This window comes from Eleutherodactylus coqui, chromosome 13 (genome assembly GCF_035609145.1).
Source record: "Eleutherodactylus coqui strain aEleCoq1 chromosome 13, aEleCoq1.hap1, whole genome shotgun sequence".
NCBI lineage: Eukaryota > Metazoa > Chordata > Amphibia > Anura > Eleutherodactylidae > Eleutherodactylus > Eleutherodactylus coqui.
The window spans coordinates 32,466,871-32,487,478 of record NC_089849.1 but is presented as its reverse complement, the minus strand read 5'-3'; the positions used below and the strand labels follow the sequence as shown (position 1 = coordinate 32,487,478).

General features: G+C 46.0%; 1 protein-coding gene across 5 annotated transcripts in view; it reads left to right on the top strand.

Moving 5' to 3' along the window:
* The window catches only part of HDAC5 (histone deacetylase 5), an 85,953-nt gene that overhangs the window by 25,609 nt on the left and 39,736 nt on the right, over positions 1 to 20,608 (top strand). For 2 of the 5 annotated variants that reach the window (XM_066586400.1, XM_066586399.1), the window contains exon 1: positions 12,545 to 12,901. The exons of 1 other annotated variant lie outside the window; for it this stretch is intronic. In XM_066586400.1, the coding sequence (XP_066442497.1) occupies positions 12,748 to 12,901 (154 nt within the window). In that variant the 5' untranslated portion in view covers positions 12,545 to 12,747. Of the gene's footprint in view, positions 1 to 12,544; positions 12,902 to 20,608 lie in introns of those variants that run through there. 2 more of the 5 variants (XM_066586404.1, XM_066586401.1) reach the window with 2 other exon arrangements.

The window sequence follows — 20,608 nt, the reverse complement described above, 5'->3', positions numbered from 1 at the left end:
GACATTGCAGACAACACTTTTAAAGGCTATCTGTGCCAAAAGGGTGAGTTTAATTAACCCCAACGTCAGACTGATCAAAATTGTTGCGTTGTGTTAAGGCAGCAGTATGCAGTCCTAAGCTCTCACTCACGACCTGAAGGTTGCAAGTTCAATCCCCGCGTGGTTCAGGTAGCCAGCTCAAGGTTGACACAGCCTTCTTCGAGGTCGGTAAAATAAGTACCCAGCTTGCTTGGGGGTAATAAATGGAAGGAAAAAAATATCTTGAAGTGCTGCAGAATAAGTTGGCGCTATACAAATAACAAGTCCCTTTCCCTACTGGAGAACTGTTATTTAAGGTGTAACTTTTCTGGTCCCCAGTGCTAAATCTGTAATAGGTCCCCCATGTACCATTTATAATATGTATGAGATAGAGCAGCCTCTGGCAGCAGGGTGTGGTGCAACTACCTCTGCACCCCTATAGCTACACCCCTGGATATACTGTTTGCATGGAAAGCTATGTAGAAAAATGGCAAAAGTTGGCATAGCCGCAGAGATACTAATGTAGATTCCAGGCGCTTGTAGAGCAGGTGCCCTTTTATTTCATGCCACTTTAAAGATACTTAATGATTCCTCCTATAATTCAAATTGGAGGAGTTCACATTTGTCGATCCTGTGAGCAGACTTGTGGACTATTTTGCTTCAGTAGTGCTCCCTGCAGGGGCGTAGATGTAGGAGGTGCAAAGGTAGAAGTTTCACCTTGGGTCATGGTGCTTATACTCCACCACATCTATCCGCTCTCAGAAGCTCCTGACATTCATTCTTCACATGACCACTGCAGTCAATCGGTGGTCGCTGTTGACGCATAGCCAGCCTTACCTATGTGTGACCTGTGCAGATGTAGCCTGGGGACAATTGCCACCCTTAGGTCCACCTAGCTAGATTATCTTCTTTCTCCGTGTGATAGGATTTTGGAAGCTACATGAATCATCCTTCTCCTGGCTCTGTCTCGTCCCCTCTGATTTTCCAAGTCACTGCTGTCAGCCCATTGGCGCCCCTATGATATAGTTGCTTTGTTTTTCTACTGTGTTTATATTATGAGCTTGGTTCTGAGCCTGTATTTATATACTTATCTTGGTTCTGGTGCTGTATTTATATTATGTGCTTGGTTCTGGCACAGCATTTATCCACTGAGCTGTTCTAGTGTGACTATACTGCTGTGCACAAGCAAAATACAGGCAGACTGCATATCAGTGCAAAATATGTAATGCATTTGGAACGTCTTCAGATTCTTTCACTTTTTTACATTTTGTTATGTTGTGGCCTTGTGTAAATAAATTTTAAAAAAAAGTTTTCCCATCATTCTGCACTCAATACCTCATAATGACGAAGTGAAAAGAGAATTTTAGAAATCTTAGTAATTAAAAATAAAACCCCAAAAACTAGCATTTTGCATGGACATAAGTATTCTCACCCTGTACTTAGTTGAAGCACCCTTGGCAGTGATTCCAGTCTTCTTGGGTATGATTCCACAAGGTTTTCATGCCTGGATTTGGGGATTTTCTACATTTCTTCTCTGCAGAGCCTCTCTAGCTCTGTCTGGTTGGATGAGGGCCGTCTGTGGACAGCCATATTCAGGTCACTCCAGAGATGTTCAATTGGGTACAAGTCTGATCTCTGGATGGGCCACTCAAGAACATTCACAGAGTTGTCCCTGAGCCCCTCCGGTGTTGTCTTAGTTGTCTTGTTGGAAGGTCTGGGGTCCCTTGCGCTCTGGATCAGGTTTTCATTAAGAATATCTCTGTACTTTTCTCCATTCAGCTTTTCATCAACCCAGACCGGTCTCCCTATCCCAACTGCTGAACACTATGATGCTGCTTCTACCAGGCTTCACTGTAGAGATGGTATTGGGCAGGTGATGAGCGGCGCCTGATTTCCTCCTGACTTAAGGCTTAGAATTGAAGCCAAAAAGTTCAATCTTGGTTCCACCAGACCAGAGAATCTTGTTTCTTACAGTCTGAGACTCTTTAGGGGATTTTTGGCAAACTCCGGGCAGGCATTGATGTGTTTTTTTTATTGCGGAGGGGCATCTTTCTGGTTATTCTGCCATAAAGCCCCAACTGGTGAAGGGATGCCGTGATGATTGACCTTCTGGAGGTTTCTCCATCTGCACACAGGATATTTTGGGGTCAGTCAGGGACCATTGGGTTCTTGGTCCCCTCTCTTATTGGCTCTAATATTGGCTGTTTTTAATCATCTAATAAAGCAGAATCTGCTTAATCACTCATTGCAATATTCCTATTAATTTATTATAAGTGTTGCACCTCTATTCCATGACTTTTCAGTACATTTCAGCCCAGTTATTACGCCCTATTTTGTAAGTTTGGTGATCAGTGGACGGGCAGCACCTTATCCTGATTACTTCCTCTAGCCACAGCCTTTGGTCGGTCTCACATAAATGACTTTTAATTGCGGATTTCGCGATTACCATCCGTGCGTATGATATGCGGGCATTGAGATGCATTGACTTTCGCCGTTTCGCTCACACTTGCTTGTAGAAATATCACGACATGCTCTATTTTACCTCAGAGTCCAAGCGTATGAGTTCCATTGATCTCTATGGATGCATTCGATCCACAGTAGATACGCAATTACATTTGTACGCAAGTTGCTAGGAGACCAGATAAGGGCTTCTTCACATGGAAGTGATTTTGTCCCGTTGTGCGTCAGTGATAATCACGGCCGCATAACAGTACGAAACAAAACCACTGATTTCAATGGTTACACATTTTCAATCGGGGCTGAGGAGCTTTGAGTTATGTTTTTGGCTGTCTTTATATTATTTGCTCATTCAAAAAATGGAAGGTGGATGTCCCGGTGTCCAAAAGACTTGGCTATGAGACTCTGGACTTTGGTTATAATGTCTTGCCATCCGTTATAGAAGGAAGAGCAAGAATACAAGGAGAGAACAACAGAAAATACACCATTGTAGGCATTTACTATAGGCCACCTGGACAAGCAGAAGATATGGATGGACTCTTTCTACATCAAATGGCCAAACTCTCAAAGAAGCACAACATAGGGATCATAGGAGATTGTACCGATCCAGACATTTGTTGGGAATCTCCCTCAGGAAAAAGTAATGGGTCCAACAAATTCTTATCAACTCTTACTGACAACTTTATCTTCCAAAAGGTAGAAGAGAAAACAAGGGGATCTGCTATCTTGGACCTATTTCTTACCAACAGGGAATGGTTGAGGAAGTAAGAATGGCTGGGACCTTAGGAGGCAGTGATCATGATATCCTTGAATTTTGGATAAAAGGGGATGAAGACCTGAGAAGACTCAGACCTCAAGGTTGGATTTCAGAAAGGCAGATTTTAATGAACTCAGATAGAGGAGAGGAAGAATCCAATGTCTGGATGTTCTTAAGGACAGAAATGTCCAAGAAGGTTGGGAAATATTGCGAAATGAGATTCTCAAAGCACAATCGTTAACAATCCCTAAAAGAAGGAAGAATGGGAAGCATTTAAAGAGACCAGGATGGATGAACACAGAACTTGCACACATGTTAAAAAGGAAGAAAAATATGTTTATCAAACGGAAAGAGGGGGGAACATCTAAAGAAGAATATAATGCGGTCTGCAGAAACTGGAGGGCAAGGGTCAGAAAAGCTAATAATGAATTGAGGCTTGCAACAGAGGCCAAAAGCAATAAAAAAGGATTTGGGAATATGTCAAAAGCAAAAGAAAAGTCAAAGATGCTGTTGGATGCTTACAAGATGAAAATGGTGAATTGGTTAAGAATGATGATGAGAAGGCCAAACTTTTATATTCCTATTTTGTATCTGTTTTCCCTCAGAAAGTAGATGGAACATCAACTGATCTTCCCTGTGCTATTGGGGGAGTAAAAGAATACAGGCTAGCTATAAGCAGAGAGATGGTTAGGGAACACTTAGCTAACCAAAATGAATTCAAGTCTCAAGGTAGAGATGTATTACATCCTAGGATACTAAAGGAAGCAGCAAAGGTAATTGCTGAACCACTCGCCATAATCTTTGATAATTCCTAGAGAACAGGAGAAGTCCCAGAAGATTGGAAAAGGGCAAATGTTGTCCCTATCTTCAAAAAAGGGAAAATGGTGGATCCAGGAAACTACAGGCCTGTGAGCCTGACTTCTATACCAGGAAAGATCTCTGAACAAATTATTAAACAGTATGTATGCAAGTACTTGAATGAAAATGGCGTAATCAACCAGAGCCAGCATGGATTTGTAACAAACAAGTCATGCCAGACGAATCTAATTTCCTTGTATAACAGAATCACTGGTTGGGTTGATCAGGGAAATGCGGTGGATATAGTATATCTTGACTTTAGTAATGCATTTGACAGAGTATTTCATACTATACTTATTGAAAAAATGACCAAATATGGGATTGACAAGGCAGCTGTTGGGTGGATTCACAACTGGCTGAGTGATCGTACTCAAAGAGTCGTCATAAATAACTGCACATCCAAGTGGAAGAATGTATCAAGTGGGGTACCACAAGGCTCTGTCCTAGGCCCAGTCTTCAATATTTTTATAAATGATCTGGAGAAAAGAATTGATGGGAAACTGATCAGATTTGCTGATGACACAAAGCTAGGAGGGATAGCTAACACTAGGGAAGAGAGGGAGAGGATTCAAAAATATCTAGAAAAGCTTGCACAGTGGGCAGCGACTAACAGAATGGTATTTAACAAGGAGAAATGCAAAGTCCTACATCTGGGCAAGAAAGATGAAAAAAGCACATACAGAATGGGAAGAATTGAGCTAAGCAGCAGCACATGTGAAAAAGACTTGGGTATAGTAATAGATCATAGACTGAGCATGCGGCAACAATGTGATGCAGCAGCCAAAAGGCAAACACAATTCTGGGATGTATTAAGAGAAGCATAGAGTCTAGATCACATGAGGCCATTATCCACTTCTACTCTTCCTTAGTCAGACCTCATCTGGAATACTGTGTCCAGTTCTGAGCACCCCACTTTAAAAAAGACATAGACAAACTGGAGCAAGTTCAGAGAAGATTTACCAGGATGTTGAGCGGTCTGCAAATCATGTCCTATGAAGAAACGTTAAAGGATCTGGGAATGTTTAGCTTGCAAAAAAGAAGGCTGAGGAGACTTAATAGCTGTCTACAAATATCTGAAGGGCTGTCACAGTGCAGAGGGATCAGCCCTATTCACATTTGTACAAGGAAAGACCAGGAGCAATGGGATGAAACTGAAAGGGAGGAGACACAGATTAGATATTAGCCAGTGAGGGTGATCAATAAGTGGAACAGGTTACCACAGGAGGTGGCGAGTTCTCCTTCAATATGAGTCTTCAAACAAAGGCTGGACAAATATCTATCTTTTATGATTTGGTGAATCCTGCACTGAGCAGGGGGTTGGACCCGATGACCCTGGAGGTCCCTTCCAACTCTACCATTCTAGGATTCTATGAAGAGCAGCTCTGGAGTATAATGGAACATTCATGAGTATAATGTATTGTGATCCAGCGACAAGGACCGCTATTCTCATTAGGGCTTCCAGTTTTACCCTTCTCACACACACACACACACATATACATACACACATTCTATTTTTATATATACTATTTATATGTGTATATATCAGATTTCACTGCTCTGTACACAGAAGCCGCCGCATCGTGCTGTTGTGCCTTTGTACACTGACCTACGCACATTATTATAGCATAGCTGCTTTTTTATCCACATCTCCCCTCTTCCGCCATTATAACGCACCTCTCAGTTATTTTGTTCTCCACTAGAGGCCGATGTTGAACATATACTGGAGACTTATTTGTAGATGTAAGACTACTGCACTAATGCAGACCCCTCAGTAGTTTTATAAAACTTTTTGACGTGTCAGATGTTTGGATCGGTGGAAGTCGGGGTGCTGAAGTTAGTGGAAGTCGCATGCAACCGTGTCTTTCCTGTGAGTTGTGTTTTGTTTTTTGTTTTTTTGTTTTTTTTTAAATAGCCGGATCGCAGCTCTGAAATAGACCGCAAGTCATGCAACTTTTATGCAACACGTCGTCTTTAGACTAGTTTCACACGGGCCATTGGGATTTTGCTGCGAGAAAATCGCGTCTTTGTTCCCATGATTTTTGAGCATCAGTGATGTTGTTGTTTTGTTTTTGTTTTTTTAGAATAATCTAGCATTGCATCGCTGCTGCCTGCGATAGAATTGCGCAATTTTTTTTAATCGCAGAAGTCAGTAGTTCTCTCTGGATGCATAATCAACGCCGCCCGTATGCAATTACATTGCGTATGGCTGGCGTATATGCATGTCATTACAAAGCGATAGCGCCTCCTTATAGTATTTTTGACGATGTATCAAGCACATAAAGACCGGAGCGTGTAATGACGGTCTTAATAAATTTCCCCATATGTGTATGAGCCTATTCTGTTGTATACTGTACAATGCGGGGACTAGTATACAGGATGGGCCACGAAAAGTAGCGCAGCACCACACTGGTATGAAAGCTGTTTAAAAAAAAAAAATCTTCGTTGCCCATAGCAACCAATGACAGCGCAGCTTTCCTTTTACCTCCGTAGTAGAAGAAATGAAAGCTGCGCTGTGATTGGCTGCTATGGGCAATAGACAAATTTTCTTTAAGACAAGTTTTTATAAGCGTGTGTGGTGCCGACTTCTTTTCAGTGGCTCCCTGTGCAATGCAGTGCTCTCCGCTAATGGCTCATTTAGGCACAACGATTATTGCTGAACATTCGCTCAAAAGCCATCCTTTGAGCGATAATAGCTCGCTGAGTTCTCTGTGGGATGGCGCTGAGTATTTTTTCAGCTGCTATCCCGCTGGAGAACAATGGAGCTGAATGCAGGTAACAGACCTCCAGCTGTTATTTGCATTCAGCGAAAGGCTTCATTTCCATGCTAATAAACTCTTAAGTAGCTGAGTAGCTACTTAAGAGTTATGCAAAATGATCGCTCAATACTGTTACTCAAACTGACGTTTGAGCGAATTGTAAGCGATCATCCTTGTGTCCAAATGGGCCTTAAGTTACCGCCTAAATGACCCTATAATCAGTACTAGACAAATAGTAGGATAGTATGTGTACCGCTCTGCCCGGGGTGGTGAAGCTGACTATTGTGTTTTTGGCAGCTGTATCCCTTTAAGTGAGTCATTGCACCCATTACATGGCAGCGCTATATGACATTTACTGCTGACCTCCAGCATGCATACTTTTACTATCAGCGGCCGATAATATTTCTTTATTTTTAGGACTGCCCTTGAACTCTGTTTTGACTGCACAATCTTTAAGAATTTTCTAGAAAATGGAGTTTAAGGGCTTCTTCAGATTTTGTGTTGGAAGGCGGACTGGCCTCTCGCGGTTTTATTTTTAAAGGGACACTCAGTGTTTTGTTTTTTTCCATTCATTATGTAGCTAGCCCCCCAGTATATACGTTGGCTAGTGTTACCTTAGTTATTTCTTTCTATCTGAAACTCCTGGCCTCTTTTTCTTCAGCTGGTCATGTGATCTCCTTTCTGACCAGTTCAGATCTACTTGTCAATCTTTCAGTCTGTGTGATGCTTTTACATGGATCTACACAAAAGCTGCCTACAGGGTGACACAGTTACTGGTGATCACACAGCTTCTGTCACACAGTTTATAATCGAGGAGATCATAGCTCATTCTCCTGACTGCATACTTATGCTCTGTAGCTTATTTAAGGTGAACAGTGTCGGAAGGGGAGTTGCGCCCCTTCCCCGTGAACGGTGTCGGAAGGGGAGTTGCGCCCCTTCCCCGTGAACGGTGTCGGAAGGGGAGTTGCGCCCCTTCCCCGTGAACGGTGTCGGAAGGGGAGTTGCGCCCCTTCCCCGTGAACGGTGTCGGAAGGGGAGTTGCGCCCCCTTTTCCCCGTGAACGGTGTCGGAAGGGGAGTTGCGCCCCCTTTTCCCCGTGTACGGTGTCGGAAGGGGAGTTGCGCCCCCTTTTCCCCGTGAACGGTGTCGGAAGGGGAGTTGCGCCCCCTTTTCCCCGTGAACGGTGTCGGAAGGGGAGTTGCGCCCCCTTTTCCCCGTGAACGGTGTCGGAAGGGGAGTTGCGCCCCCTTTTCCCCGTGAACGGTGTCGGAAGGGGAGTTGCGCCCCCTTTTCCCCGTGAACGGTGTCGGAAGGGGAGTTGCGCCCCCTTTTCCCCGTGAACGGTGTCGGAAGGGGAGTTGCGCCCCCTTTTCCCCGTGAACGGTGTCAAGGGGAGTTGCGCCCCCTTTTCCCCATCAACGGTGTCGGGAGGGGAGTTGCGCCCCCTTTTCCCCATCAACGGTGTCGGGAGGGGAGCTGCACTCCCTTTTCCCCATCAACGGTGTCGGGAGGGGAGCTGCACTCCCTTTTCCCCATCAACAGTACTGGGTGTAGAGTGTCCATTGGCAGTGCTAGCTGGGCAGTTCTGCCATTGAAGTGACCTTTTGGGACAAAATTCTGCCCCGGGAGCAGATCAGCACCGTCTAATCAGAGAGCCATGCACAGTATGCAATCGGTAACTAGAAAATCGTGGCACCCACCCCTCTGCTCCCAGGACAGAATTTTGACATGAAACTGTGGAGGGTCCCTTTAACAGTACAACCTAGAGGGAGCCCCCATGATAGACTGCTATTATGGGGCACTGGGATGCATGAGGATCTATACCTCTTTACCAGCCCTTCTGCTGTGTTACGTATGACACCCTCAGACTCCCATAGGATTACGCCGACCGGTACTGTCACCTGCTGGTGGCGCCACCTATGCAGCCACTAAAACTAGAACCTCAACCCTCCAGTATGGGGTGGCTTCTATGGGAAGACCTTATGACATTGGTGGTGGGATTACACTTCTCTGCGACTTTTGCAGTACATTGCGCCCTGTCCATTTGTGATAACCCTGCTCCCGGAGTGCCGGCAGGTCACGCTCTGGTTAATGAGATGCCTCTACAGTGAGGTCCCGGCTATATATATGTTTCCACCATGTCTAATAATAACGTTCATCTTGCTATTTATGTGGGGAATTCAGAGTGACATCTTAATGATACTGTGCAGGTCCGTGCGCTCTGTTTTCTACCTATCTACCAGTCTGGATTCCTTCAGGCTTATAAATAGACGTGTTTTGTACTGTGCAGCTTTATTAGGTGTTTATATCATCGCTCGGGTTAATTTTTTTTTTCATCCTTTCTTGCTTAAATTTGAAGAATCTCCTTTAAAGAGATTGTCCACCATAAAAATCAAAGGCGCATGGATTTTATATGTCATCAATGTCTGAACACAATGCAAAATCTGTAACAGACCCCCCACCATGTGCCATCTACACCATCTTACCAAAAGTATTTACCCGGTTGGGTTAAGAATCAAAAGTAGTATTATTTGCATATGTTAATATTTAGTGGGGCTCCTTTAGCCCTAATGACATCAGATATTCTCTGTGGCATACGTTCTACTAAGTCTGATATACTTTAGCTGGCATTTCCCTCCATTCATCCTGCAAATGTCTGAGTTCTCTCAAAGAAGATGGACGATGTTCATACTGCCTGATCCTATGTTCCACTTCTTCCCAAAGATGTTCAGGTTGGGACTCTGTGCAGCCAGTCCAATCATGGAATATCCATGTCCTCAAACCAACGTAAAACACTGTTGGATTTGTGACAAGGCGCGTTGTCTTATAGGAAGTATGGCCGACCATTCCCAGAGTATTGCCACATTGTCAGCAGCACATTATTGTCTAGAATATCAGGGTACATTCATGGTTCTTGCTAGTACAATCAACAGACCGAGACCATGCCATGTAAAACATCCCAAGACCTTCACCCTAATAACTATTGGCACAACACACTCAGGCAAAAGGCATTCCCCAGCATCCTCCACACCCAGGTACCTCCATCTGATGTGAAGATGGAGTAGCGCAATTCGTCATTCTATAGAACGTTCTTCCATTGCTCAACTGTCCAATGACCGTTTGTACTATTGTAGATGGACCAATGCATCTTCTTTGGAAGAACTCACCAGAAGTTTACAGGATGAATGGAGGGAAATACCAGCGGAAATGTATTGGATGTTAGTAGAAAGTTTGCCACAAAGCGTATGCAATGTCCTTAGCGCCAAAGGAGCCCCACTAAGTATTAACATATGGAAATAAATACTACATTTGATTCTTGCTCAGGGGTCCAATTACTTTTGGTAGGATAGTATGTAATACTGGTGTCTTTGAGTTCCTTCATTCACAAGGTCCTGGGTGCAATTCCGACCTCTGCATTACTCTCCCTGTTGGCAGATGCACACATGGGGATAGCCATTGAACACACGGTCGCTCACCATTTTCCAGCTCTGATCTTTTCAAGTTCTGTCTAGCTTGAGATACGGCTTTCCTTACTATGTATATGGCTTGTATACGCTTGTCATCTCCTGCCACTGGAGCTGTCAACACAGTGTCTACTCTTATCCACTGCGAGCTGTACCCTTAGAGACCACTTGTAGCCGTCATCCCCTGCTCACTGCATACTCCTATCTCCCATACATCGTCTAACTACCAAGCCAGCTCCTCATTCTTCCTATGAAAATCAATGAATCTACATTCATTAATCATTGAGGGTCCAATCTCATGAATCCCCATCAGAAGTGCCTCTAGAGGGTCTTGCTCCTTATGGGCTCCACTGTCAACCCTGTTCGCGCACCCCCGGTTGTCCCTGCCATCTGCCCAATTTTGACCTATGCAGATGCCAGCCCTGGTTTCTATGACATATCAGAATATACACTGAATAGCCACTTTATTAGAGCCCCCTTGTTCTTTCATGATAGGAGCTTCCTGTATGGAGATTCTCCCCGTGACCCCGGAATGCGGCATAAAATCACGGGACAAGTTTTCTGTGGATCAGTGTCAGTCTGAATCCACATTAGATGGGAAAATCCAGCGATCTGAGCGATTCCAACGGGGCCGGGTCATCAGTGCTAGGCTAGCCGGGGCCGGGACTTCACTGCCAACCGTGTGGGCTTTACTTGTGCAGTGTTGTGGAGAGTATACCAAGAGTGGTGTGATCTAGGGGATCCTGTGGGCGGAAACAGCTAATCACCAAAAGGGGTCAGAGGAGGATGTAAGGAATCGTTCTGCACAGTCAAGTAAAGTGCAGCCAAGTACAATGTGGTGCTCTAACTAACGTGTCTGAACACACAACTCGTAGTTCCTTAGCACCGATGGGATATAACACCACCATTGTGTCTAAGAGAAACAGAAAGGCGAGACTCCAGTGGGAAAAGGGTGCAAAAATTGGATCACTGAGCTGTGGAAAAACCTCTCCTGGTTGGTCAGATGAGTCCAGATTTCTGTTGCACCATGCTGATAGGAGGTCAGAATTTGGCATAAGTAGCATGAATTGATGAACGTTTCCTGGTGGAGGTGCAGTAAAGCTGGGTTCCCACGGGGCAGAATCCCACCAGAAATCTTGCAGTTTGGCCGCAGCAAAAAAGTAAGATTTCCGCCGGGAAAGCGCTGCTTCAAAACCTACGGCACTTAGCCACGGGTTTTGTAGCAGCTCGGCTGCACGCTTTTCCGTTGCGGCCGGCACTCCCATGGAGAAAAAAAAATTGAAATGCTGCGGCCGAGGAATCAGCGCCGCAGCATCTGCTTTGCCGTGACGGATTAGCCATCCCATGTGGATGAGATTTTTGACAAATCTCGTCCACATGGCTGGTCAACCCCAGAATTAGTGGCCACAGGCGGACACTGTGGCCACTGCCCTGTGTGAACCCAGCCTAATGGTGTGGGGAAGGTTTTCTTGGCAGACCCTGGGTCCTCTACTTTGTAAATGGGCACCACGACAAAATGCTACAGTTCTGCAAGCCAAAGGTTGTCCAACATGCTACTAGATGGGGGTTTCTAATAAAGTGGCAATTCAGTATTCTGGTCAAGACAGGAGTAGTCTTTACTCCCCCCTTTCCCAGATCTTATGAGTATTCCCAAATCTTTTTCTGTCTGATGCCCACTGGGCATACATCTGAAGAGACGTCTTAATGCAACCATGTAAAGAACTGCTTGCATGGTGGGCACCATAGGGAAAATGTTGATGTTGGGTTTCCATTACTGTAACGATTCTTGTTGATCACTACATCTATGGCCATTCTTGCCCGCTTGTACTGTGCCAGTGCCCCCCACCTGCCCTGCTCTCTTATCATTCCCTGCGCACTCTTCTTTCCTCTCCACTTCACACATCTTCTTTCCGTCTCATCATCCTTGTCTGCTGCTCTTCCTTTATCCCGTGTTGTTTTCTTCTTTGCTACTTTGTATTACTGTTCTGTTATTATGTTGCACTTTTGCTGCTCTCTCTCCTATATTGCTACATTTGCCCATGTCTAGTGTAACACTCGGGCTCTGTTATTCCTGATCCCCCCCAGCTCTCTCCTTTCTCCCTCGTTCTCTCTCTCCTGTCTATTTATATCTGACTCCTCCTCTACTGTTCTATTTCAGTCGCTCTGCTGCAGAGCCTTCCACTTGCAGCCCAACGTTCACTAGGCAGGAGGGGGAGGGCAGGGTACGGGCCTAACTAAACCTCCCAGCACCCTCTGGCACTGTCGCCCACCACCTCCTTCCTTTCTGGATATGGATGATCTGCCCTCGGTGGGCACACACTGAGCCTCTCGTAAAGAAGACCCAGAAGTGGAGGAGTTGTTGAGAGTTAGGGTGTGCTTTCTCGGGAAGCGGGGAGGGGAGGTCGGCTGGTAGCTGGCAGCAGAGGGGGGTCCGGGAATGTTGCTGGTTCCCAGAGCCCTGGCGCTGCCTGACATGCTGCAGACTATTTATGAGACAGAGCCTTGTGTGTCCTCTGCAGATGGTGTTAAGGGGCGAGAGCCAGCGTTGGAGCTCCTCAGCCGGGCACAGGGGCATGCGATGCCCGCTGCAGGTGAGAAGCATTTCCTTACTCCATTCATAGGGATGTTCATGCCTGCCATCCATCCGCACACATTACTGTAATCTTCAGTACTGTTCTTACCGCTTGTTCTGTCTTGAACCAAACTTCTGATCAGATGCCTATCCATACTGCCCCATATGGTGGCACAGTGGGCTTCCTTGCCATCTTCATAGACTTCTCTATGTTATTTCCCAGACTTGTTCCCACTCTAGAACCATGCATTATACCCCCATCACCAGTGGTCGCCATGTAAACCCTACAGTACATCCCCGTCACTAGTGGTCACCATATAAACCCTGCAGTCAGTCCCCGTCACTAGTGGTCATCATGTAAACCCTACAGTCCGTCCCTGTCACTAGTGGTCACCATGTAAACCCTACAGTCTGTCCCCGTCACTAGTGGTCATCATGTAAACCCTACAGTACATCCCTGTCACTAGTGGTCACCATGTAAACCCTACAGTACATCCCCATCACTAGTGGTCACCATGTAAACCCTACAGTACATCCCCGTCACTAGTGGTCACCATGTAAACCCTACAGTACATCCCCGTCACTAGTGGTCACCATGTAAACCCTACAGTCCGTCCCTGTCACTAGTGATCACCATGTAAACCCTACAGTCTCTCCCCTTCACTAGTGGTCACCATGTAAACCCTACAGTCCGTCCCCGTCACTAGTGGTCACCATGTAAACCCTACAGTCCGTCCCCGTCACTAGTGGTCGTCATGTAAACCCTACAGTCCGTCCCCGTCACTAGTGGTCACCATGTAAACCCTACAGTCCGTCCCCGTCACTAGTGATCACCATGTAAACCCTACAGTCCGTCCCCGTCACTAGTGGTCACCATGTAAACCCTACAGTCCGTCCCCGTCACTAGTGGTCACCATGTAAACCCTACAGTCCGTCCCCGTCACTAGTGGTCACCATGTAAACCCTACAGTCCGTCCCCGTCACTAGTGGTCACCATGTAAACCCTACAGTCTGTCCCCGTCACTAGTGGTCACCATGTTAACCCTACAGTCCGTTCCCGTCACTAGTGGTCACCATGTAAACCCTACAGTCCGTCCCCGTCACTAGTGGTCACCATGTAAACCCTACAGTCCGTCCCCGTCACTAGTGGTCACCATGTAAACCCTACAGTCTGTCCCCGTCACTAGTGGTCACCATGTAAACCCTACAGTCCGTCCCCGTCACTAGTGGTCACCATGTAAACCCTACAGTCCGTCCCCGTCACTAGTGGTCACCATGTAAACCCTACAGTCTGTCCCCGTCACTAGTGGTCACCATGTAAATTCTACAGTACATTCCTGTCACTAGTGGTCACCATGTAGCTTCATCGTCTCAGACTATCCTGCTGATGTACTGCTACTCCTCGCCTTCACTTCTCCATCTCTCTCTATATTGTGACGTCTTGCCAGGATCCTCATATAACTCTATGCTCACATATGTGACATCTGTATATGGTGGCGGCTGCATCTTATGTTCTATACTGCAGCCTCTCCAGACAGTAGCCTTAGTATGCAGACCATCCAACCTGCTGTATACGCATACCTTTATATTCCCTCTTATATACAGATACCAGAGGGGTACTAAACCTTCTACACAGGTATCAGGAGATTGTGTATCTTCTTGCCAGTACGCAGGTATCAGAACCTAAGCTAACCTCCTAATACACCGTTCAAAGCACATTCAGCTGTCCTAATACACAGGTATGACTCAGGGCACAGGCAACAGGTATCTGGGCACATACATCTATCCTAATAGACAGGTAACAGGGTGCATGCATGTGACCTAATAGACAGGTACCAAGGCACATGAATCTGTAATAATACACAGGTTTCAGGGCACATGCATCTTGTGTTAACAGGTATTAGGCTGCATGCATCTGTACTAATACACAGCTATCAGGGCACAGCCGCACTCCTAATAGATGGGCATCGGGGCACATGCATTTGTACTAATTCACAAGTACCAAGGCATATGCATCTGTAATAATACACTGGTATCGGGGTGCATGCCTAGCAGTCAAGTGCATATGCATCTGTCCTAATACACAGGTGTCAGTGCGCATGCATCTGTGTTAATACATAAGTATCGGCACAGACCGTTGTCTTAATAGATGGGTATCAGGGCACATGTGTCTATTCTAATAGATGGGTATCTGGGCACATGCATCTGTGCTAATACACAGGTACCAAGGCATATGCATCAAGAATAATACTCAGTTATCAGGGTGCATACACAGCAGTTTAGTACCCATGTCCTAATACACAGGTATCGGGCACATGCATCTGTCGTAATGGACAGGTATCAGGGCACACACATCTTAATTAATACCCAGATACCAAAGCACATGCATCTGTGCTAATACAGAGGTATCAGGACATATGCATCTGCCCTAATAGACAGTTATCTGAGCACATGCATCTATCCTAATACACAGGTATCAGAGCATATTCTGTACCTCATCCTAATACATAGATATTGGGTCATATACCTCTAATCTGTTACCTCCTATATATAGGTATTGCAGAATTGTTCCGTATCTTACTGCTAATATACAGGTACTACACTATATACTTATTTCCTCTGCCTAACACAGGTAGCAGGATATCCAGAATGCCTGCATCCTCCATAATAGACAGGTATAGGGACATATACCTCTAACATCCTGCTAATACACAGGTATCCGTACATTAACATCCTCTTCCTAATACACAAGTATCAGAACATATAGCTCCATCATCCTCCTAAAACACAGGTCTCCGATCATATAGAACTATCCTCCTCCTAATATACAACTATCATGACATATAGCTCCATCCTCCTTCTAAAACACGGGTCTCAGATTTATATAAAAATATCCTCTTTGTAATACACAGGTATCTGATTGTATAACTATATGCTGCTTAAAATATTCAGGTGTCAGACATTGTATATGTATTCACCCTCCTAATACACAGGTATCAGGTCGTACACCTCCAGTCTCCTTATAATACAAAGTTTAGGTCACACATCTCTTAGTTCCTTATACACAGGTATTAGGACATTATTTACTATCATCCATTGTCTCCACATTAGATAACATTCCTCATGTCTCTTGTATAGAGATGTCAGGATATCAACCCTTCTAAAATGACCGGTCCTCCTAATACACAGAGATCAGGGCTAAAACTTATCAACTATGCTATACATATATAGATAATGTGATATGTAGCTGTGTGTATGCTCCTACTAATACAAAGGGATTTGTAGATCTGTGACATATAATTTGTCCTAATACACAGGTATCAGGGCATACACGTGTCACTTCCCCTCCTCCTAATACATAGGCATCAGGGCATGCATTTATCACCTCGCCTCCTTCTAATACACAGGTATCAGGGCATACATGTGTCACCCCCCCCCCCCTCCTCCTAATACACAGGCATCAGGGCATACATGTGTCACCTCCCCTCCTCCTAATACACAGGCATCAGGGCATACATGTGTCACCTCCCCCCCTCCTAATACACAGGTATTAGGGCATACATGTATCCCCTCCCCTCCTCCTAATTCACAGGTATCAAGGCATACACGTGTCATGTCCTCTCCTCCTAATACACAAGTATCAGGGCATACATGTGTCACCTCCCCTCCTCCTAATACACAGCTCTCAGGGCATACGTCTATCACCTCCCCTCCTCCTAATACACCGGTATCAGAGCATACATGTATCGCCTCCCCTTTTCCTAATACACAGGTACCAGGGCATACATGTGTCACCTCCCTTCCTCCTAATACACAGGCATCAGGGCATACGTGTCACCTTCCCTCCTCCTAATACACAGGCATCAGGGCATACATGTGTCACCATCCCCCCTCCTAATACACAGGCATCAGGGCATACATGTGTCACCACCCCTTCTCCTAATACACAGCTATCAGGGCATACATGTATCACCTCCCCTCCTCCTAATACACAGGCATCAGGGCATATATGTATCCCCTCCCCTCCTCCTAATACACAGGTATGAGGGCATACACGTGTCACCTCCTCTCCTCCTAATACACAGGTATCAGGGAATACATGTGTCACCTCCCCTCCTCCTAATACACAGCTATCAGGGCATACATGTATCACCTTCCCTCCTCCTAATACACAGATATCAGGGCATACATTTATCACCTCCCCTCCTCCTACTACACAGGTATCAGAGCATACATGTATCAACTCCCCTTTTCCTAATACATAGGTATCAGGGCATACATGTGTCATCTCCCCTCCTGCTAATACACAGGTATCAGGGCATACATGTGTCACCTCCCCCCCTCATAATACACAGGTATATAACATGTACCCATCACATAAACCTAATACGCTCACATAAGGATACATACAACCCCCAGTACTTACTTATAGGTACCTGAGTACATATACAGAATTCCGAATATGCAGACATTAGGACACATGTCTCTCTCCTTATACACTTGTCCCCTCTTTATATACAGGCATGCAGCTGTCACAGCAGTACCTGGAACATGCACCTCTCAACTATACCAAATATCCATTCATATACGTTCTCCCTCCATAATTCCCAGTGAGACATTTGCCTGTGGATGGATTTCTGTGTGTGTATACTGTATATATGTATGTGTGTGTATATATGTATATGTGCTGTATGCATAGTTTTATCTATATATGTATTAGTGAATGTGTTTTCTGTACGTCTGTATTTATGTATGTGTACTTTTCTGTAGTGTGTATAATATGTATGTTTATATTGAGTGTTTGTATACGATGGTTGTGTGTATATATTTGTTTTATGTATCTATTAATGTTTGAATACTGCGTGTATATATGTATGTATCGTGCTGTACCATACCTTTGTATGTATTTATACTGTGTGTATGTAGTTGCACACCTTATTGATGTATGTGTATTATATTTCTGTATGACGCTAGGCGTGTAGTATATGTTTGTGCACATGTCCGCAGTGTATGAATACCACATGTATGCAGCACAACACACGTGTGCTGGAGATTGTGTGTGATGATCTATATATAATTCCAGCTGTGTATTTTTAGCTCCTCTGATGTCTGCAGACAGGAGGAATGCTGCACAGATTCTGCATCCCCCACTAATCCCCCTCCCCACGCCTGTATGTGTGTATATGCGTGTGCCCAGAAGAAATATGAAGCCGCCATTCTCCAAATAGGTTGTAAGTGGTTACAAAAATCTATAATGTCCACCAGCATTCCAGAAATACGGGTGGGAAAGAGACCATCGTGTTACGGCCCTGGTTCTGTTATGTGTGCTACCTATCTACATACCTCTCGCGTTCTCATATTGTGCACGCGCACTCTCTCTTATATTGCGCTTGTTCTCATATTGCGCGCTCTCTCTGATATCGCTCTCTCTCTCTGATCTCTCTCTCTCTGATATCGCGCTCTTTCTCTCTGATATCTCTATCTGATATATATCTCTCTCTCACTCTCTGATATCGCGCTCTCTCTGATATCGCGCGCACGCTCTCTCTGATATCGCGCTCTCTCTCTCTGATATCGCGCTCTCTCTCTCTGATATCGCACTCTCTCTCTCTCTGACATTGCGCTCTCTCTCTCTCTGACATTGCGCTCTCTCTCTCTCTGATATCGCGCTCTCTCTCTCTCTGATATCGCGCTCTCTCTCTCTCTGATATCGCGCTCTCTCTCTCTCTCTGATATCGCGCTCTCTCTCTCTCTGATATCGCGCGCACGCTCTCTCTGATATCGCGCTCTCTCTCTCTGATATCGCGCTCTCTCTCTCTGATATCGCGCTCTCTCTCTCTGATATCGCGCTCTCTCTCTCTGATATCGCGCTCTCTCTCTCTGATATCGCGCTCTCTCTCTCTGATATCGCGCTCTCTCTCTCTGATATCGCGCTCTCTCTCTCTCTGATATCGCGCTCTCTCTCTCTCTGATATCGCGCTCTCTCTCTCTCTGATATCGCGCTCTCTCTCTCTCTCTGATATCGCGCTCTCTCTCTCTCTCTGATATCGCGCTCTCTCTCTCTCTCTGATATCGCGCTCTCTCTCTCTCTCTGATATCGCGCTCTCTCTCTCTCTCTGATATCGCGCTCTCTCTCTCTCTCTGATATCGCGCTCTCTCTCTCTCTCTGATATCGCGCTCTCTCTCTCTCTGATATCGCGCTCTCTCTCTCTCTGATATCGCGCTCTCTCTCTCTCTGATATCGCGCTCTCTCTCTCTCTGATATCGCGCTCTCTCTCTCTCTGATATCGCGCTCTCTCTCTCTCTGATATCGCGCTCTCTCTCTCTGATATCGCGCTCTCTCTCTGATATCGCGCTCTCTCTCTCTGATATCGCGCTCTCTCTCTCTCTGATATCGCGCTCTCTCTCTCTCTGATATCGCGCTCTCTCTCTCTGATATCGCGCGCGCTCTCTCTCTGATATCGCGCGCGCTCTCTCTGATATCGCGCTCTCTCTCTGATATCGCGCTCTCTCTCTGATATCGCGCGCTCTCTCTCTCTGATATCGCGCGCTCTCTCTCTCTGATATCGCGCGCTCTCTCTCTGATATCGCGTGCTCTCTCTCTGATATCGCGTTCTCTCTCTCTGATATCGCGTTCTCTCTCTCTGATATCGCGCTCTCTCTCTCTGATATCGCGCTCTCTCTCTCTGATATCGCGCTCTCTCTCTCTGATATCGCGCTCTCTCTCTCTCTGATATCGCGCTCTCTCTCTCTCTGATATCGCGCTCTCTCTCTCTCTGATATCGCGCTCTCTCTCTCTCTGATATCGCGCTCTCTCTCTCTCTGATATCGCGCTCTCTCTCTCTCTGATATCGCGCTCTCTCTCTCTCTGATATCGCGCTCTCTCTCTCTGATATCGCGCTCTCTCTCTCTCTGATATCGCGCTCTCTCTCTCTGATATCGCGCTCTCTCTCTCTCTGATATCGCGCTCTCTCTCTCTGATATCGCGCTCTCTCTCTGATATCGCGCTCTCTCTCTGATATCGCGCTCTCTCTCTGATATCGCGCTCTCTCTCTGATATCGCGCTCTCTCTCTGATATCGCGCTCTCTCTCTGACATCGCGCGCGCGCTCTCTCTCTGACATCGCGCGCGCGCTCTCTCTCTGACATCGCGCGCGCGCGCTCTCTCTCTCTGACATCGCGCGCGCTCTCTCTCTCTGATATCGCGCTCTCTCTCTCTCTATCGCGCTCTCTCTCTCTGATATCGCGCTCTCTCTCTCTGATATCGCGCTCTCTCTCTCTGATATCGCGCTCTCTCTCTCTGATATCGCGCTCTCTCTCTCTGATATCGCGCTCTCTCTCTCTGATATCGCGCTCTCTCTCTCTCTGATATCGCGCTCTCTCTCTCTCTGATATCGCGCTCTCTCTCTCTCTCTGATATCGCGCTCTCTCTCTCTCTGATATCGCGCTCTCTCTCTCTGATATCGCGCTCTCTCTCTCTCTCTGATATCGCGCTCTCTCTCTCTCTCTGATATCGCGCTCTCTCTCTCTGATATCGCGCTCTCTCTCTCTCTCTGATATCGCGCTCTCTCTCTCTCTCTGATATCGCGCTCTCTCTCTCTCTCTGATATCGCGCTCTCTCTCTCTCTCTGATATCGCGCTCTCTCTCTCTCTGATATCGCGCTCTCTCTCTCTCTCTGATATCGCGCGCTCTCTCTCTCTCTGATATCGCGCTCTCTCTCTCTCTG